Below are 16,282 nucleotides of genomic sequence, written 5' to 3' on the forward strand. Positions count from 1 at the left end.
AGTCAGTGCTCCCTTCCCTTTACTGTTGCTGGTTATTGCTGTTTCCACGACAGGCTGTAAATCTTTCCCAGCCCAGACCAGTGTTGTTTGGTAACTAGTCACCACAGTCTAATCTAACGCTCAGAGCTAAAACATAGGCAGGGCTCTGGGTGTTGGATTAAGTATGGAATGTGTAAGAATCAAAGCGGAAGATATCAAATGCCTGGAATGGCCTTCCGGGTTGGGGCAGATATACATTTGCTGTCTTTGTCTGGCTTTACTAGGCTGTAAGCAACAGAGAACAGGGATTGTCCTCTCATGTACCCATACAGCACTATGGACACCTTGTAGCGCTATATAAACATTTAGTAGTAGTAGTAGTAGTAAAGGGGTGTGGAAAGAACAGGCTTGAAAAGTTGGGTAAAACATTTGATGGGGAGCTGGTGATGGTTTAAGTATGGGAATTTAATTTGTTTTCAATTTACCTTTTATTAAAGAAAGGTAATTATAGTTAACATACAAGTTCTTTTTAACACATCAACACTAGATAGCATTCTACATAGGGAAGGAATATTTTCACAGGGACTTTAGTGAGTAATATAGTGCTCTATCTGCAGAAATGACTCTTTAGAAAATGCGATAACCAACACATGCATAAAATTGTGCACACACACATAATGAGGGAGTAATTTTCAAAACATAGAAACATAACGGCAGAAAAAAAACTATTTGGCTCAAAAGCAGTCTGCCCACCCATCCAATTAAGTTAGCATTATAATTCTTATCACATGTTTAGAGATCCCCTGTCTTTATCTCATGCTTTTTTGAATTCAGATCATCTCCACCACTTCCTCTGGGAGGCTGTTCCACACATCCACCACCCTCTCTGTAAAGAAATATTTCCTACAATTACTCCAGAGTCTACCCCCATTCAACCTCATCTCATAACCCCTCATTCTAAAGCCTCCTTTTCATTGAAAATGGCTCACCTCCTGTGCATAGAAACCTTGCATGCATACATGCTTAGATCTTTAAGTCTATCCCCATATGCTTTGAACGAATACCACTGACCATTTTAGAGCCACCCTCTGGGCCTACTCCATCCTATTTATATCCTTTTGAAGGTTTTTCACATGTAAATGAAACTACTATTGTAGCAATTTTCAAAAGCCATTTACCAGGGCAAAGTGCACTTATGCAGGTAAATCCTATGGACAATTCAGTGGCATATATTGTAGCAATCTTCAAAAGCCCACTTCCATGGGTAAAATATATTTACATGTGTAAAATCCATTTTTAATTATGTAAACACTTTTGAAAATTAGGCCCTAAATATGTATACTTTAAGGTGCATGGAGAGGGACGCTCTGGGGTGAAGTCTGGGTGGGTTTGGGACATATATAAATTTAAATTAACCTGCAGAAATTACACCTTGAAAACAGCAGGAGTAATTCTATGTGGGTTAGTTCAGATAATTTTTAAAATAAACGTATGCACGTAAGCTTTTATTGAAAATTGTCATATGTGTTTTTGAAATACATATGTTATGCTAGTTGTTATAAAATTACCCTCCCTTTGTACATATCTTATCATAATATGATAATAATTTATATACTTATCTACACAGAGTGGTGAAGAACCAGAGAAGAAACAAATGGGCAGAGACTGGGTGGGTCAATTGTTACATACCTGTCATCATCTACTTATTACACTGGGCAACAAATTTTCACAAAAGTCATGTTACGGAAATGAAATTAGTCAATTCTTTTAAATTTCCATGTGCTAAACACGAATGTGACTGTGAAAATGCAAAATTGGCTCTAGTTTTTTTGTAATATGCAATAATATAATTACATCTTGAATTGTATGCCAATAGTAGGAGACCTACGGTTAATACCGTTTGAAAAATGAAGTCATAGACTACGTCTTAGATTTCTTTGCTTGTCTCTTGTACACCTGTTCGGTAGCATCTCTGCGGAGTGTCCAGCAGTAGTCAGCCAGCATGAATATTTCAAATGCTCACCCTTTCTGACTGGGCTTCATATAGTACACTGCTGACGTCAGCTTACTCAGCAGCAGCAGCATGGCAGTAGGACTGCATTGCATCAGAAAATGATGTAATAAACTCTGGATGATGTGTGCATGATGGTATTATGCAATATGATGCAATATCACATCATTCTAGGCTTATTTACAGTCCTACTGGATACATTTACATGACTAAACATAGAAAGTGAACTATATTAAATATCTTCCAAACGAGAGCCAATAAAAAATTTTCATGGTCATATTCCTGTTCAGCACATCAAGATACTACAGAGTAGGACCTTTTTAGGTCAGTAACACTTCCATTGTTGCCCAGTGTTATTATGTATGCACAGAAACAAAGGATAAAGATAAAGAAAGACAAGTAGTATATGAACCAATGCATCCTTCGTTTTCAGTCAAGCTTCTTTTTGCTTCCAATTACAGCAAAACTTGCTACGCTATTTATAGTTGACTTTTGACCATTCTTACTATGTGCCTGCAATATCATTTACAGCAGTTTGTTTAGGACGAGGGGAACAGACTGATAGGAAAGAATTTCTGAATTATTTTGCAAATGCTAAAACACATTTGGAAGGCATTTTTTTGAATGCTAGATTAAATACTGTGCAATGCTTTCTTTGGAAGATAAGATTTCTGAACAAGATGGATTCTTAAAGCTGTAGTACTCACTGAAAGCCTGAAAATACCTAGTTTATCATTTTTATTGGGGGTGGGGGGGGGGGGGGAACAGAAGCAGAGGGCTTGTACTAAGAAGCAATTCATAATTTGATGGAATATCAAGTAAGAAGATTATGCAAGGCTCTTTTTGTAAAAATGCTTGGACATGATTCATTGGGCATTTTCTGCCATTTCATATTGAAGGGAAAAATTGGATCATTTTTCAATAATAGAAGAAACATAAAAAAGAAAGGTAATAAAAACGACCAGAATCTGTACAGATATTTTATTGACTTGCTTACTCTTTCAAAAAATATAAGACTACAGGACATGCAATGAAGTTACTTAGTAATATGTTTAATGGGAGAAAATATTTTTTTACTCAATGATACAGTTCTGGCCGCGAGTGCCGCGACCAGACCCTTACCTCCGTGCTCCTGGACCTGTTCCCGCTTCGGGTGGCCTAGTTTGCAGCCTGTTCAGCGGTGTCCCCGCGGGGCCCATGCCGCCGGGAAGCCTCCCATGGATGTCCTGCCTCTAGGCACGCGTGCGCGCCACTTGGGCGCTTTTCTAGGCCGTTTCCCGCCAGTGGTGACTCCGCCCAGTTCCTGACGTCAGACGTCGCGGCCTTGATAAGCCGGCCGCCGCCACCCAGACTTTGCCTTGCAACGGGCTTACCTACTGGTCCCCTGTTGCTCCGTGCCCCGGAGTGAGCTGCCTTGGAACTCGCTCCGTTCTTGCTTGCCTGCTACAGTACCTGCTTGGTTCCTGCTTGCCTGCCACAGTTCCTGCCCGGTTCCAGTACCCGAGTCTTGCTACACTTCCTGTCTACTGTTCTAGTCTGGTTCCAGTATCCGAGTCTTGCTACAGTTCTTATCTACTGTTCTAGTCTGGTTCCAGTTCCCTGTCCTGTTCATCAGCCTGCTCGTTCCAGTCTCAAGTTCATCAGCTTGCCTAAGTCCCAGCAGCCGGGCTCCTACGGGCTCCTCCCGGGGGGGCTTCGGCTTCCAAGGGTGAAGCCTCACCTAAGTCCCAGCGGCTGGGATCCTACGGGCTCCTCCCGGGGGAGCACCAGCTTCCAGGGTGAAGAGCACCACTACGTCCTGCCTGAACATCTGCCTCCTGGCCTGCAGTGTACCAGAGACATTGAACTCCTTTCCCAGTCTCCTGCAGGTCAGTCCAAGGGTCCACTAAACTGAGACTCCATAACACTCAATGCATGATTAAACTCTGGAATTCATTGCCAGAGGATGTGGTGAAAGCTGTTAATGTAACTGAGTTTAAAAAAGGTTTGGACAGGTTCCTGGAGGAAAAATTCATAAACCATTATTAAGGTGACTTGGAATATTTTTTTTTACCTTATGGGATCCTATCAAGTACTTGTGACCTGGATTGGTCACTGTTGGAAACAGGATGCTGGACTTGGTATGACCCAATATGCCAAATATTATATTTTTATGTTCTTATGTAAGTCAAATAATTTTAAGGGCAATTTTTAATTTCCCTGCCTGTAAGCTGATTTCCAAAGGGAAATTTTTTGTAGAATACCCTTTGAACATCCTGTAGGGGTGACTTGAAGAGTCTTTATTCTGTTTACTTTGCAGATGCAAATTACATGGGTATCTCAATATGAAAACCCCATGAATACCTCCCTAGGCACACCCATACCCTGCCACTGGCACTGTCTATTTTCTCCATATAGGGGGATGGGGAGGAGGAATAGCCTAGTGGTTAGAGATTAGTTAGTGGTTAGAGCAGTGGACTATGAACCAGGTGACCAAGGTTCAAGTCCCGCTGTCGCTCCTTGTGACCTTGGGCAAGTCACTTTACCCTACATTGCCTCAGGTACAAAAACATAGATTGTAAGCCCTCTGGGGATAGAGAAATACCTACAGTACCTGAATGTAAACCAGTGTGATATCTCAATTGAGATGAATGTCGGTATATAAAAATAATAAATAAATAAATTATCAAAAGGGTTTTTTCCACAGGTAAGAATAGTTGTGAAAAATACTTAAAGTTTTAGTTAATATATTACCCCAAGGATTTGACTGAATAATAAGGCATACAGTGGACTGACAGAGCCATTAACTGCAGCACCAAAGGATCCAACCAACATATAAGGCCATTCCTTAGCATTGTACTTTAAAATCCTGGCTAGTGGAGCAGGATCCAGTTCTTCTTCCTCTTCGACATGTTCCTAATTAAAATAAAGAGAAGCATATCATCACATTTGCTAGCTTAAAGGTATCATCAACTTCAATTTTTGCTACTTGAGTAGTAAGTTTTAGGTCCCATAGAAATATGCTAAATATGTTGCATACACCATGATAAAAATTTGAGGGAAAACCACAAAAACACCACAGATGTTTTGTAAAATGAGATTTCAAATATTGTAGGTACTCAGAAAAGAACACACGTGTATGTTGTTGGGCCCCTGGTAGCAGATGCTGATTTATAAGGAAATTCTGCTCATGTTATATCCACTAAATCATTGGCATGATGTTTTAAGCATTATTCTACTGTGCAGAACAGGGGAAAATCATTTGGTATATCATGCCCTATGCTTATTAAGATTGTCATCTTGAATATCAAAGCTATTAGTACATGTTAAACTAAGATTTAGCATACTTTTTCTAATTTTAAAACAAAGTTACTAATGTAGGGCATGGCTTGGTAGGCTAGCACTGTTGTGTACTAAGGATGTGCATTTGTTTGAAATGAAATAAAATGTATCATAGACATGTCCTGTTTCATTTCATTTCATTTCATTTTCAAAATGGAATGAAAGTAAAAACAATAATATTTTGTTGGTTTTCCTTTCCTATTGTTTTGAAAATATTGCCACATTAAAAGAGAGAAAAACATTCTGTTGCCAATCCAGGCCTCCTTGGTCCTCAACAAAAAACTTACTGGAACTCAGGACCTCTCCAAGCCCCTCTGACCCCCCCCCCCCCCCCCCAAAAAAAAAAAATGTCTCTGGGGCTTGGAGATTGTGGCCCTCCAACTCGCTCCCCCCCCCTGAAAAAGTTGCCAGGACCAGGGATCACGCCAACCCCCACTGTCCCCTTCTGTGAGGGTCAGGGCTAGTGAAAGGAGCAGAGGGATGGGAATTTGCCTCCTGCTTCTCAGATATCCAATTAGAAGTGGCACTGACCGACCCTGAGACCGGTGCCAAAGTCACGTCACCGTGGCACTGGTCTCGGGGCTGGCTGGTGGCATTTTCAAGTTTTATCCAAAGGTCAGGAGGCGAGCAGACATCCCTCATGTCCCTTTCACGAATCTTGACCCTATGGAAGGGGTAAGCTGGGGCTGGAGTAGTCCCCAGTCCTGGCAAATTTTACAGGGGGTAGAAAGGGCCTGGAAAAGCCCCCGTTTCATTTGTTTGCTTGTTTTTGATAATGTTTCGGTTTGGCTAATGAACTGAAAACAGTAGTTCCCAGACTGTTCTGGAGAATTCCCAGTCAGTCCGGTTTCCAGCCTATCTACAATGAATATGTACGAGATAAATTTGCATGCAATGGAGGCAGTACATACAAATCTCTCTCATGCATATTCATTGTGGATAGCCTGAAAACCTGCCTGGCTGGGGGTCCTCCAGGACAGATTTGGGAACCACTAAATTAAAAGAACCAAAGCCCAAACTCCCCTCTTCCAAAAAGCCAAAAAAAAAAAAAAAAAGGCCCCCAAAATTAAATTTTTGGGCTGCATACACCTATTGAATGTGAGTCCTAAGCTCATTTCCCAGACCTGCTTCCTGTTCCTCTGTTTTGCAGGGGCTGTAGGGGCACCGTGGCAGCAGCATTCATTGTGCCCAGGAGGGAGAAAGTGCCAGTCACATTTCAAAAGCAGCATCTGCTGACTGCCTCAGGCACACACGCACAGAGCAGAACGAACAATGGTCTGTGCCTTCCAGCCAGAGGATTGTCATTACAATGGCTTTGCTGAAGAATGAAGGAGGAGAGGAGGAGCAAAAATTGGGGGAAAAAAACAACTTAGGTAGTGGCACATGAAGGTTCACAGTGCCATAGCCCCAACTGATTAGAAAATTCAAAGGAGCAGGAGGAATCTGTTGAGCAAAATAAGGTAAGCGATCTGGCTAAACGTTCATTTTTTAAAAATATTTCTGCCACCTATGTAGCAAAATGTAGCTGGATAATGAAGATGCGTTTTGGGGGTCTTCCAGTGCAGTGTTAAGTTAGCTGGATAAGTTATCCGGCAAACTCCAAAATTCAGAGTTAGTTGGAAAATATATCTGGCTAACTGGGCAGGTCATAGAGTAGCCCTAAATTTAGCCAGGTAAAGATATCCAGCTAACTTTAAGATAGTCCGGTATTCAATGGTACGGCTGTGCTGTTGATTGTCCAGCCAAAGTTAGCTGGGAAGGTTTATCCAGCTAACAACAGGCCGGTGGAGCGCACTGTTAACAGGCATTTGGACACGCGTTTTCGATGCGCTAGCTTTATCCCTTATTCAGTAAGGGGTAATAGTGCATCGAAAATGCGCGTCCAACCCCCCTGAGACTAATAGCGCCCGCAACATGGCAAATGCATGTTGATGGCCCTATTAGTCATTCCTGCTCGATACAGTAAATAAAATGTGCAGCCAAGCCGCACATTTTACTTTAAGAAATTATCGCCTACCCAAAGGTAGGCGATAATTTCTGCCGGTGCCGGGGAAGTGCACAGAAAAGCAGTAAAAACTGCTTTCCTGTGCACCCTAAGACTTAATATCATGGCGATATTAAGTCGGAGGCCCCAAAAGTTAAAAAAAAAAGTTAAAAATAATAAAAAAAATTTTTAAATGGGCCCACGGCTCGCGGGTTGAAAACCGGACGCTTAATTTGTTTTTTTTTAATTTAAATCTTTATTGAATTATTAAACCGAATACATCGAAATAACATAAGAAATCCAAAGAAATACAACATAATTTACAATTGAAAAATTAATCAATTTAGGATATCTAGCCCACATCTAGGAGGGGAGAAGGAAGCGAATCGGTCGTGCTCATATCTATTTAGCAACCTTATACCAAAACAACACATTTCAATTATGTATTGAATTCTTATCCCTTAAGAAACGTTCCAAATGTAAAGGGTCTGTAAATATGAACTTATTGTTTTGAAACATTATCTGACATTTACAGGGGAATTTCAAGAAAAAACTTGCGCCTATATCTAGAGCAGCTTGCCTAAGTGCCAGAAACTGTTTTCTACGTGCCTGGGTTACCCGCGACACGTCAGGAAAGACCTGAATTTTTTGTCCACAGAAATTCATATCTTTCACTTGAAACTATTTAGAGAAAAATTATTCCTTCTCTTGTTTTAAAGAAAATTGTATAAGCAATGTTGCTCTGGATAAAATATTGTCCATTGAGTCCTCTAAAAAAGTCGAGACTCCAGGACTTTCCAAAATATCTATACCCCCTGGTTGTGTTGACAATGTTTTCTTTTTTAGGTAAGTAATATATCTTTGAAATCAATGGGATTTTCTCAGTATCAAATGATAGTATCTCAACAGCATACTTCCTATATAACTCAAGAGGTGACATTAATCTTGATATAGGAAAATTCAGTAACCTAAGGTTAAAAGAACAAATTTCATTTTCAAGTATCTCAATCCTGTTATGCTGTATAATACTATCCTTAATGAAGGCTAAATTTGAAGCTTGTAACTTGTTAACTGATGGATTCAGATTCATCACCACTTGTTCAATTTTGTTTGTTCTACTTTCCAAGTCCACAAACTTCTCTCTCGTTTCTACCGAGAAAGTGTGGATCTTGGAGATAGAACTGGATAATTTCTTATCAATTTTAACATTCAATTTCCATACATCTAATAAGATACATTCACTGGTTCCACTTCTGTGTTTTCCACTTCATTAACTGATCCAAAAATCACAGCTGGACATTTAACTTTCCTAATATTAGTGGTGGTCACATTATCCGTATTACTCACAACAGAATTTATATCCTCCTCTGGAACATTCTCCCCCAGTGAAATATTTGAGGGGATGATTACAGGGGGATCTATAATAACATTAACTTCATTAATACCTTCCTGTGGTTGTTCTGGAGGTTGCGAGGGCCTGGGACTTAAGCTAATTCCCAACTGGGAACTAGCTTCTAAATTGTCCCTAACAATGGACTCACTAATATGTATTAAATGGGAGTCCATGGGTCCAATCCTTCTCTGTGTTGGAGTTACCGGCGATGAGGTGTAATTTTTTGACTTCCGTTTTCTTCCCATATTAGGTAGAACCAGAAAAGAAAATTACCCAGGGGCGCGCGGCTTCGGCTGCGCACCGCTGGGCCTTGATTTTATACAGTTCCGGGGGCGGCTGCGATGACGTCACTGGGGGCGTCGCCCACCCGGTCTGAGCCTCGTCGCGCCTCGTTCAGGAGTCAGGTCTTTACTCTTTAGCTTGCTCAGCACTGATTCCGAGGGCCTCCAGGCACTGCAACAGCTTCCACCTCTCCTCCTTAATTTTGCTGGCGTGCGCCGGGAGAGTGGGCACTCGCCCGCTCTCCCGTGTGGTTTACTGTATTGGCCCGACTGCAAGTCAGCCAATGACTCTCACTGTGCCTTATTTAGGGGTCTAGAGTGTGTAGTAAACATGTGCTATGTTTAGCATGCATGATAAGTGCATTTATGTTGCATGTTAACAAATGTGTAACTTACAGAAATCCCACCCTACACTTTTTTTTTTATATTTATTCTTTTAGTTTTTGAAATAATTATGACAAAAAACTGTCAATACAAATGTGATTTCCCATCGTTAACAAATATTCCTATAAAGAAAATATTTTCCAAGAAAACATAAAAGTAAATAATACCTTATCCATTTTAACAATGAAAATCATCTGTTACCATGAAATTTACAGTATACATCTGAATTTAAAGAGCATTAATAGGAAATAGTTCAAATAACATATGAAAGTTTCACACACCTATATTCTATTCTAACCAGTATTTGATTGGCTTATAGTCCCTCCAATTAATCTTTTAGATTCTAAAAATTTCTTCAAATCACCCGGATCATAATAAATATATCTCTGGTTTTCAAACCGCAAGGTACATTTAGCTGGATAACGTACAAGAATTTGTGCACCTACTTGTTCTGCTAAAATTCTCAAGTTTAGAAATTCTTTTCTTTTACGCTGAGTTGTTTTTTGCAATATCAGGATAAATCCAGATTTGATAGTCACAAAATTTAGTTAATCTGTTACGTAAAAATAGTCTCAAGACTGTATCCCTATCTGTTGGAAAAACAAATCTAACTAAAACAGTTCCTTTCTTATCAACAATGTTGACATCGGTGGAGGACTCTAATAATTCTGAGACATTCAAAGCAGAAGTTTGTTCCTCATTTACTGAAGTGGATGCTATGTAGTAAATCTTAGCTATAACAGGTAGAGACTCAGTAGGAATCTTTAATATTTCCCTTAAATATCTCTTGAAATGATCTTGTAAATTCGAGAATTTTAACAAAGGAAAATTAAGTACCCTTAAATTCAAATATCTGTTTTCATTCTCTAACCTTTCTAGATTCCTAACATGTATCGTCTCCCCTTGGATCATATTGGTTTGTACTTTCTGTACTTGAGAGATTTTATTTTCCAATTCTACCAACTGCAATTTTTGTTTATTCAAACTTTCTTCTGTTTTAAACACTCTATTATTCATTTCCAATGTAACATTAGCCAATTTAGAAATAGCTTTCTCTAAAGTTACTATCGCAGACCAAACAGAGTCCAGGGTTATTTTAGGTGGGTTTAACCCTACACTTTTTAACATGTATGGGGCATGTTAAAATGTAACTCACCTGCATATGCAAAACAATTACAGGTAGATTTTAAAAGCATTGCTTGGGGGGAAAAATAGGCTCCATACACGTGTATGTGGGCCGCACATGAATTTTAAGAAGCCACGAAGTACGCGCGGCAAGAACAAAGGGGTAGGCATGGGTGTTCCTGGGTGGAGCAAAATTTATGCACATAATGCCGAATTTTAGAAAAGCTGAGCATGGTGAGCGTCAGTGTGTTATCTGCGTGACTTTACTGCTAGTCCTGATGAGGAGAAGGTCTGGAGATCTCAAGTTTTAGGGATTTTCAAGACTGAACTACCATATATATAAAAAAAAAATATATATATATATATAGAGAGAGAGAGAGAGTGTAAGAGGGGCACTTTCAGCTCAGGGTGGGTTTGAATCATAAGAACCTTATCCAAACCTTTTTTAAACCCATTTACACTAACTCCTGTAACCACATCCTCTGGCAATGAATCCCAGAGCTTAATTATGTGCTGAGTGAAAAAGAATTTTCTCTGATTTGTTTTAAATGAGCCACTTGCTAACTTCATGGAGTGCCCTCTGGTCCTTCTATTATCTGAGAGAGTAAATAACTGATTTACATTATCCTGTTCAAATCCTTCATTCCCTCCTTCATGGCTAGGTTGCAAGGGTCTGTAGAACACCAATGTAACACCGCATCCCCCCAAATCCATCCTGAGCTGAAAGCCCCCCTCTTACAGTGGTAAATGGTAGATATGTATAGTGTGATATTGTCTTTCCTACAGTTCTCTCTCTCTCCCTCCCTCCCTTTCCCCCTCCCTCTCTCTCTTCCTCCCTCCCTTTCCCACTCCCCCCCTCTCTCTCTTTCTCTCCCTCCCCCTCTCTTCCCCCTTCCTCCCCCCTCCGGTAAGGACATGAAAAAACGGGCTTTCTCCTTATGTAAGAATATGCATGTAAAATCTGTTAAAGCCCTGGTGGAAATACACGCAGGACATTTACTCGAGCCATCTCTTAAGATCATGCACACACATATGCGCGACGGGGTATTTTAAATGATACACATGTATGTGTGTTTACGATATAAAATTTCAGCATATCTCTGCTCACATCCCAATACATGTGTTTATGTGCGTACATGCATTCTTTTTAAAATTAGCCATTTAGTGCTTGATTTTCAAAGCGACTTTGAAAATCCATTAGAGGGTTGTACATGTAGAAGTGTGCCTGAAACCCCATTTTGTGTGTGCTTTTATTTGAAGAAGTGTTCTTGGGGGTGTAGTTAGGGTAGGGAAAGCATTTGCTTGCATGCTCTTTATTTCCAAAAGTGTGCACAAGAATGAACATGCAGAAAGTTACACCTGCTCTTGGGTGTACGGGGACAACCCACACATTTTCAAAGCTGACTTATATCCACAGACTTTAGACTTTCATGGACAGTTTGAAAATTACCTTCTTAAATAGTATAGTAAAGACCTCATTAGTCATTAGTACACACTGTACAAAAGCTACACTACTAAAAGCTAAGTTTTAGGTGCTCTCTTGAGAGTGTGAAATGTTGCTGGGGCTGTAGTTACTTGCTAATATGCTCACCCTGCATGTTAGGGTTGGCACTGTGATGAGTAATTATGAGGATGGAGAGAGCAGAACCCCCTCCCCCAAGACGCCCTGAACCCCATAAAGGCAGGGCCCCATCCAGCCCCATGATAGTGGTGAAGCGCTGCTAAACACCTTCAGATGGAGATCTGTAGCAGTGCTGGCCAAAGGGCTTTCATGATCCTCCTACCATTAAAGATCGTGAATTAGGACCCTCAGGAATGGTAAAACAGTATTCCCGAGGGGGCAGGAGAGGCCATTGTGTTAAACTGTTATCAGCTGCTTCTCTGGCACCTAATCCAGCGGAAGGCAAAAAAGAAACACTGCCACATTAAAATATATCTTCTGAGACAGTAGTTACCTAACTTGCCCTGGGTTACCCCCAGCCATTCTGTTTTTCAGAATAAACACAATAAATATGCATGAGATAGCTTTGCATGCATTGCCTCCACTGCATGCAAATTTATCTCATACATATTCATTTTGGATATCCTGAAAACCTGACTGACTGGGGCTCCTGCCGGACAGGTATAGGAACCACAGTTCTAATAGAAGATATATATCTGCCTGGATCATTGCCTAATATCTAACTAGGCCATCAGACTTCCTGATCTTTATTTTTAGGAAACTTAAACTAAGGATTTATGAGTAGATTTTAAACCGCCTGGGCGAGTAAATCCCGGCGTGCCAGGAGAATATTCGAAGAGGCCCGGCCACGCGCATAAACGCTGGTAAGCGAATAAGTGCCGGGCCTCTTCAAAGGGGTGGGTTGGGAGGGCGGGCCGGGACAGCGCCTTTGCTCGCTGTCATGATGACACGGCTGCCGGCTCGCGCAATTTACTTCAGCTCGGGAGTGAAGTAAGTTGTGAAACAACAGAAAAAAAAAAGAAAAAGGTAGTGTTTAGGGGGTGGGGAGGAGAGGGGAAGTGGAAGGGGAAAGGAGGTTAGGTAGGGGTAGGGAACTGGGGAAGGCCAGAATGCGTTGCCGCACTGAAATTGCAGAAGTCTCCCCCCCCCCCCCCTCTTACCTGCGCAGATTGTGCGTGCCAGCGCACATAGTAGAAAATCGGCGTGTCCAGGTATGCACGCCAGGAAGTGCATTCACATGGACGTGCGTACACAAAGAGGAAAATCTACCCCTTAGTCTAGTGACTTTACTGTGCCACAGTCAAAATAAGCAAAGATACAGATATGATAGTTTCACTGTAGTTATATTTGATGAGATTCATGCTTTACAGTATTTAATAAATAAATTCCTAAATTGCATAAATCTGACCTCTGTTATGGCTTTTGTGTTTTTTCCATATTGAATTGCATGAGGGACACCATCTGAATGATCTCCTGCAATTGCTAATGGTGGATCTGGTAAAACATTAGAGAGCTGAGACCTTGAACGTTGCCGGATGGAGGCTCTGTGAAATGGAAGGTTAAAAACATTGGTAATATCTCACGGAAAGACTGCGAGAACAAGTTGCCTTCTGACAGCACTAAAATATGCAATGCAACTTCCAGCATAAATATGAGATGTCTGAAAAATAAATCAACTGAGATAATTTTGTCTCTCATAAAAATTTACCGTAAACTTGCGCGATAACTGCCTCTGATGAATGAGTGGACTTTCTCAAGGTTAGGCTCTTCAATTGTTTTATCTTCTGTCACTGTAAAAATAAGATAGCACTGACTGAGCACAAGATACTTAATTATGTGCATCTCAGTCCAAAAAGCACATGGAACTTACTGGACAGTGAATATAAGATGTATTATCATTTATCAAAATAATAATGTTCTGTGTTCCCCATCTTTGGAAAATAAAAAAAACTTATTTTAACTTAGATTTAGTGCATTGTAAACTAAGACAGTTTGGGCCGGATTTTAAAAGGGTTACGCGCATAAGTTATGTGCGTAACCCTTTTAAAAGCCCCCTGCACGCGCCGAGCCTATTTTGCATAGGCTCGCGGCGTGCGCAAGCCCTGGGACACGCGTAAGTCCCGGGGCTTCACAAGGGGGGCGTGTCGGGGGCGTGCCGGGTGGGCAGCGCGATTTTTGGGGCATTCCAAGGGGTGTGTCGGGGGCGTGGTGCCGGCCCGGGGGTGTGGTCGAGGCCTCCGGACCAGCCCCTGGGTCAGGTGATGGCATGCCAGCAGCCCGCTGGCGTGCGCAAAGTTACGTCTGCCTCCGGCCGGCGTAACTTTGCCAACAAAGGTAGGGGGAAGGGTTAGATAGGGCCGGGGGGGTGGGTTAGGTAGGGGAAGGGAGGGGAAGGTGCGGGGGGGTAGAAGGAAAGTTCCCTCTGAGGCCGCTCCGATTTTGGAGCGGCCTCGGAGGGAACGGGCAGCGTGCGCAGGGCTCGGCGCGCACAAGTTGCACAAATGTGCACCCCCTTGTGTGTGCCAACCCCAGATTTTATAAGATACGCGCGGCTACGGGTCGGGTGATGGTAGAGGGAAGGATTAGATAGGGCCGGGGGGGGTGGGTTAGGTAGGGGAAGGTGCCGGGGGGGTAGAGGGAACGGGCAGCGCGCACAAATGTGCAGCCGCTTGCGCGCGCCGACCCCGGATTTTATAAGATACGCTTATAAAATCCGGCGTACTTTTGTTCACGCCTGGTACGCGAACAAAAGTACGCGCGTAGATTTATGAAATCTACCCCTTTAAGTATAAAATGAAGCCCAAGTGCAATTTTACTTTTAAGCCTGTGGTTAACTCTTTTAAACTTTTTTCCTAGAAATACCACGCCATGATATTTTATTGGAAAAGAATCATAAATTAATCTTTTGAGTCCTGAGTTACTATTTGCAAATACTGTTTTTGGTATATTTGTGGTATAGAAGAGATAGGGTTGGTGAGATCTTGGTTTCAAGTATACCTGCAGCCACCATCACCAATAGTCTCCCAGCCTACACCCTTCTTCACTCAGTAATATAAGTGAAAAGGGATAAAAGATCACAGAGTTTTGGTAGAGTCACATTTTATTTCAGAAAGTAAGGAAAAAGCACTTGCTTTGCCTTGCCGTTTCACTGAGTGCCCTGTCCCCTTGACTTTGCAAGGTCACTAGTGTGAAATAAACTCCTTTTCTTTCCATTAGTTCATTATGATTTCCTCTCTCTACAGCCCTTCCATGCTCAAATCCAATTATGACATCTGCATTTTTGATAGTGGATAGACGATGAGCTACAGAGATTGATGTGCGACCGTGCCGTACCTGAAAAACAAAGACAAAATATTTTCCTAACAGCAAATTTATTATATTTAAAGGCAATGAACTGTGCTTCTTTTCTAATGGGAGGTACTTTTCTTGTGAAGAAAAAGAAGTGTGGAAAATTGTCTAATTTGAGATTTGACATGTTGGATTGGTTGCATTGAGTTTCAAAGTTTCTAGCTCCGGAAAGATAGCTCTTGAGAGACATTAGTCTTTAGGAAGAGGAGAAATGGAATGTCAAATGTTCAAAAAAAGAAATCAAAAGAAGAAGCAGCTGATGGCATCAAAGGTTCATGCTAATCAGAGAAAGGAATCAGAATTAAAAAAAAATCATGGATTTTTTGTTATTAATTCTCATTTACAATTTTTTGTCAATTTGGTATATTGCTTAAAAGTAATCAGAAGAAAGAAATTTAAAAAAAAACATTTTTGTTACAAATATATTAAGTAATAGGACAAAAAAGTAATAGGTATCTGCACCTTTTCAATAATGTCTAATGGTTCTTCTCTTCTAAAATAGAGAGCATCCTTCTTATTATTAAGAGACTTGCAGAGCTTGCACTCAGTAACTCAAAATAATAAATGGTGACTTGCCAGACAGGGCACAAATGCATAAGACTCAAGTCATAAATTGTACTACTTTGATGAAGAAATTGAACAACAAAGAAATTGGTTGGCAAAGATGGTGCTGACCTGAATTTTTTTTGCTTGTTTGGTAAGATGTGAGTTTTTCATATAACAATAAAAGGATTTTTTTTTTATTTTAAAGAACAAAGTCAAAAGAACAAGGAGTCAAATTCATTGATCATTTTCCCTAAAGATCCAGCGGTTGCTCCTAAAGAGATGTGGAAAAAATACCTGGATGATATATTGAAGATTCCGGAACAGATGTTTCTACTTGTTTCAAGAGTCTATTATATACCACATTTCAAGAAAGGAGTTGTGGAGTGCAATCGAGAAGTTTCCATTGAATATTACAGATATTTTAGAAACCTCTCAGAAAGATCTGGTT

General features: G+C 41.0%; 1 protein-coding gene across 2 annotated transcripts in view; it reads right to left on the reverse strand.

The window, feature by feature from the left end:
- Positions 1-16,282, reverse strand: part of ABCB11 (ATP binding cassette subfamily B member 11) — a 152,530-nt gene that overhangs the window by 27,825 nt on the left and 108,423 nt on the right. For both annotated transcript variants that reach the window (XM_029605677.1, XM_029605676.1), the window contains exons 17-20: positions 15,072-15,273; positions 13,649-13,730; positions 13,349-13,484; positions 4,724-4,885 (exon numbers count right to left, since the gene is read on the reverse strand). In XM_029605677.1, coding sequence (XP_029461537.1) covers positions 4,724-4,885; positions 13,349-13,484; positions 13,649-13,730; positions 15,072-15,273 — 582 coding nt within the window. The remainder of the gene's footprint in view (positions 1-4,723; positions 4,886-13,348; positions 13,485-13,648; positions 13,731-15,071; positions 15,274-16,282) is intronic.

The sequence above is a fragment of the Rhinatrema bivittatum genome, chromosome 6, assembly GCF_901001135.1.
Source record: "Rhinatrema bivittatum chromosome 6, aRhiBiv1.1, whole genome shotgun sequence".
In the NCBI taxonomy this organism is placed as follows: Eukaryota; Metazoa; Chordata; class Amphibia; order Gymnophiona; family Rhinatrematidae; genus Rhinatrema; species Rhinatrema bivittatum.